The 4,696-nt window shown below is 36.9% G+C and overlaps 1 protein-coding gene across 1 annotated transcript; it reads left to right on the top strand.

Moving 5' to 3' along the window:
- Positions 1-1,478: 1,478 nt before the first annotated feature.
- Positions 1,479-3,481, top strand: LOC114403724. Its single transcript, XM_028366849.1, has 3 exons — positions 1,479-2,269; positions 2,392-2,584; positions 2,692-3,481. Exons 1-3 carry the CDS (start codon positions 1,844-1,846, stop codon positions 3,252-3,254), a joined length of 1,182 nt encoding a protein of 393 aa, XP_028222650.1. The 5' UTR covers positions 1,479-1,843; the 3' UTR covers positions 3,255-3,481.
- The last annotated feature ends 1,215 nt before the right edge of the window (positions 3,482-4,696 follow it).

Below are 4,696 nucleotides of genomic sequence, written 5' to 3'. Positions count from 1 at the left end.
TCAAAGAAAAGATGAAAATTTTCATATTTACGTATATCTACTTTAACACATCTTAACTTTGGCGATGAATATCCGTTTTAATCGAATATAAATATAAGTATAGGTATTATCCAACTCTTTAAAACATGAACAAAAATTGGTAAGTAATAACCCGCTTAGCTAGATAGATCTCTGTTAAAAAGAAATTATTCCGAATGAAAATCAAAATAAACCCTTACATAAGGTGCTTGATGATCATTGATTGATAATTGTCTGAAAATGCACTTTCGGAACTGTTTGGTATGCATTGTCATTGGATTACATGAACACATGTTTCTGTGGCAATTGCTCCCAAAGCTACTGTAATGTGACACTATAAAATTTTCCCATTCATATCTGTTATTCGCTTTTGGGAGGAGCAAACCAAACTCTTTCCTGAAATTAATTTGATTTTGTATACATAACTTTAAGGAAATTTCTTTATAATTATTCCATTTATAAGTTATTTTCTCTGTAAGAGTCTTATACCATGATATAATTTTCGAAAAAGAAAAATGTTTTTACTCTTTTTAAGTTTAAAATGTTTTTTTTTTGTTTTAAATGTTATTTAGAACATTTCGTTTTTCAATCTTGTATAATTAATGCACTATTTATGGTATTTTTTATTTCAAATTTAGAGGAAGGAACAAATATATATTTTAAAATTAGTATAACGAAAACGAATAAAAAACTTAAAAAGACTACGATCGAACCATAATCATTTTAAAAAGATAAAAAAATATATTTGATCTAAATTAAAATTTACTTGTATGATTGAATTATATTATGCTCAATAGCAAAAAAAATCCAACTACGTTAATTTTTTTTTTATTTTTGTTTAAATTATATGTATTTTTTATCAGCAACAATATTATTCGAATGGGATAAAACAATTATAAACAAAAAAAATATTTTTAATATTTAATATAACAGTATATTCATAATTTTATTACACTAATCGTTAGGCCTTTTGATAAATATTAGACTGAAAAAAGCTGTAGGAATTAAAAAAAACATAAAAATCAGCAGAAATGTTTTTCTGTTTTTTAAACTATAAATTTAAGAAAACTTAAATAAATTCTGAATCACATACTTTTTGTTTTTAAAAATTAGAATCCAAGAAAACCTTTGTCATTTGCACATGTTTCCAATTTCCAAATGGCTTCTGGTTTCACAATCACAGGTTTGAAATTTCCTCCACCTCTTCATTTTTAAATTTCAAAAGCCACGTAATGCCCTAATGCATAATCGCCACGATCGCTGCTCTCTCTGCCATAACTCCAGAACACCAGGGGCATCTACCCGATATTCCACCTAGTGCCGAGGTCACCACCGTAATTTCCTCCCCGCGCACGATAATCACCCACGCCACGTCGGATCCCACGTGGCAGATACAGCCATGCCAGCAACTCTGCCTCTTCGCTATAAATACCAATCCCACCCACGCCTTACACCTAATCCAAAACGCCAAAAAAATAACAAAATAGCGAAAATTAAACAAACGAAAAAAAAAGCTTCCTTCAATCCGAAACCGTGACTCACCGCCGGCGACGGGGATCTCGCCGGGGAAATGAACATTCCGGCGAAACTCTCTTCTCTTTCTATGAGCAATGCACGTCTGTCCTACCATCGTCGCCATGTTTTTCACGAAAACCTTGAGCTGCAAAAGTTTTTCACCTCTACTCGCGTAGTCTAGAAGTTATTCGATACTTCTTCTCTCAAAATGGAACTTACATGATAGAGTAGTTGTTAGAAAGAGACACGGATTTTCAGCGGATTTTTTTTTCTTGGGATTTTTTCCACTTTTTTTTTTTTTTTGTCAGTCATGCCTCCGATGAAGATCCAACCCATCGACGTCGATTCGCAGAAGCTCGCGGTGGTTCGAAACGACCCCGTTAAGCCGGTGTTGAAGTCGCGCCTGAAGAGGCTCTTTGTGTTCGACCGTCAGTTCTCGAATGTGCTGAAGACTTCGTCCTTCTCGTCGGAGAAACCCGCCGCCGGCGAGGCTCCTCAGTCCAACACCAAAGACGGAGCCGCGGAGTTTGAACCGAGCTCCGTTTGTTTAGACAAAATGGTGCAGAGTTTCATGGAAGAGAGTAACGAGAAGCCCGCACCGGCCACCGCGAAATGCGGCCGCAACCGCTGCAACTGCTTCAACGGCAACAGCAACGACAGCTCCGACGAGGAACTCGATATCTTCGGCGATTCAATTTCCTCTGGCTCCTTCAGCGACGCCAGTGACGCGCTCAAGGTAACTAACTAGTTCAAAAACCTAATTAGCTAGTTCACGATTTTCTCAGCATCGAAAAAACCTTTAATTTCACTTCCGTACTTTCTTTCTTTGTTTTTTTTTTTTTTTTTCTTTTCTTGCAGAGCTTGATTCCTTGCGCGAGTGTTGTGGAGAGAAACCTCTTAGCTGACACATCGAAGATCGTTGACAAGAACAGCAAGGTTTATAAGCGAAAAGGCGATTTGAGAAAGATCGTCACCGAAAGCCTTTCCTCTCTCGGTTACGATTCTTCCATTTGCACATCGAAATGGGACAAAACCCCAACCTACCCTGCCGGTACTCCTTTTTCTTTTATTTTTCCCCAATTTTTCTGGATATATCACAGTCGATTTGTTTTTTAGTTAATTGTGGAGAAGTGAATGTTGTGGTTTTGATTGATTCAGGTGAATATGAATACATCGATGTGGTTGTGGAAGGTGAGAGGTTGATAATTGATATCGATTTTCGATCGGAGTTCGAGATAGCTCGATCGACGGGAACCTACAAGGCGATCCTTCAGTCTCTGCCGTTCATTTTCGTTGGAAAATCGGATCGACTCTGCCAGATCGTCGCCGCCGTGTCGGAGGCGGCCAAGCAGAGCTTGAAGAAGAAAGGGATGCACGTTCCGCCGTGGAGGAAGGCGGAGTACATGTTGGCGAAGTGGTTATCAAGTTCCTGCACTAGGGCGAATCTAACGTCGTCCTCCGCCGTCAATGACTCGACGGAGAATTTGAGCGACGGCGGAGGCGGCGGCTATGATGCCGCGGAGAGTGAGTGTGGTGAACTGGAACTGATCTTCGGCGAAAAAACATCGCCGCCAAAGCCGGAGACTTTTCCCGGCGTTGAGAAGAGCTTTCCACCGGTCGCGACGCCGACGTGGCAGCCACCGGCGGTGAGAGTGAGGAGTGTTGAGAGAGGGGTTAAGGTGGTCACCGGATTAGCTTCTCTTCTCAAGGACAAGCCATAGAAAAAATTTTGCACTTTCCTTCTTTCTTTTTTCTTTTCTGAAAAAATCGGTAATTAAAATATAACCAAAAATATTAGGATAAGAACAAGACTTTTTTTTTTTTTGGGTCTTACCGTCTCTGTAAGAAGCAAAAGTATATGAGTATTCCATGACTCCATGTAATAAAATACCTGAAAGAAAGAGTAAATATTTGCAGAATCTAACTGTGGAAAAAAACACAGTGTTTATTTGAAGTTCAAAAAATAAAAAATTGCCAAGTACTTGAGCATACATGCATTACGGCATTAGAGACATTTCTCTATCATTGTCATATTATGAGAAAAAAAACATTTGTTTAATTGTTTGTTGGAATTAGTATGCGCATAGATGACAGACATAATTTTTTGTTATTTCTTCGGACACCTCAGATTTGCGTCTATACATATTTACAGTATACAAATACTGTACTGTCTTTGTAATGTGTAACATCAATTGTTGTTGGGTTGTTGATTTCTGAGAGAGAAAGCAGGGATAGAGGAGTTACAACTTACAACGTTTCGGTCCCTTGAAAGGGGACAACGGGGTGAAACTTTTCTTTCTTAAAGTTTTCGCATCTTTTCATGAAATCAGATTTAATAATTGAATCCTTATTTATATGTATATTTTTATTTTTATCACTTCAATAAGAACACAATTCTGAGAATTTTTATTTTACTTTCATTATAGAAAGGAGAGAACTGAGAAGAGTTAGTGGTATTAGTGACGCCAGCAAACGACGCAGAAGAAGGAAGGTTCGTGGCATCTCGAAATAAACGAAAACAGGAAATCCGTGACCAACAACAACAGCATACAAAATAATAAATTACTAGTAATATTTATATTTACCCGAAAACTCAATTAATAAGTAAATACAAAGCAGAAAGCAAATATTCTGAAAATTATATTATTTTGAAAATAAGGAATATTGTTTTGAACTTTTATTCTGCAAATGTTTATTCAATATGTGCACCCCATTTTCGTCACCAAAATCCTAGAAGTAAACAGGAATAATCATAATCCAGAAATTTGACTAATGTCCTATTTTATTGATTTTTTTATGGTTTGTGCATTTATAACCCAGCTGGTAAAAAACAACACGCGGCAGTAGATCATGAATTAGGACCCACAGTAAAAATAAAAAAGGAAGTGAAAGTGTGAGCAGCTAATTTGACTGTGACTGAAGGCTGTGACTTGTAAGTTGGCATTGGCAATAATGGCATATTATTCCACTTTCTCAGTCTGAGCTGAGGGAACTCAGGGAAGGTGCCTTACTGCCTTGGAATGCATGACACGTGTGAGCCATCACATTTGGTTTTGGGAAAGTTGAAAATAGGGAATTTAAATATTTGATTAACATAAATATTTTATAATAATAATTACTTTTATAAGTCACTTTAAAAGTATATATTACTTTTTTTATCTGC

The sequence above is a fragment of the Glycine soja genome, chromosome 20 (genome assembly GCF_004193775.1).
Source record: "Glycine soja cultivar W05 chromosome 20, ASM419377v2, whole genome shotgun sequence".
Taxonomy (NCBI): Eukaryota; Viridiplantae; Streptophyta; class Magnoliopsida; order Fabales; family Fabaceae; genus Glycine; species Glycine soja.
Note: the sequence above shows the minus strand (reverse complement) of the source record. Positions and strands in the feature narration are given on the sequence as shown.

What these genes read in the sequence shown, in the direction of transcription:
- LOC114403724 (XM_028366849.1), top strand. Translation starts at nt 1,844, where the DNA reads ATGCCTCCGATGAAGATCCAACCCATCGACGTCGATTCGCAGAAGCTC. An exon ending in ACGCCAGTGACGCGCTCAAG is followed by an intron (nt 2,270 to 2,391) that starts GTAACTAACTAG and finishes CTTTTCTTGCAG; the next exon opens with AGCTTGATTCCTTGCGCGAG. An exon ending in AACCCCAACCTACCCTGCCG is followed by an intron (nt 2,585 to 2,691) that starts GTACTCCTTTTT and finishes TGATTGATTCAG; the next exon opens with GTGAATATGAATACATCGAT.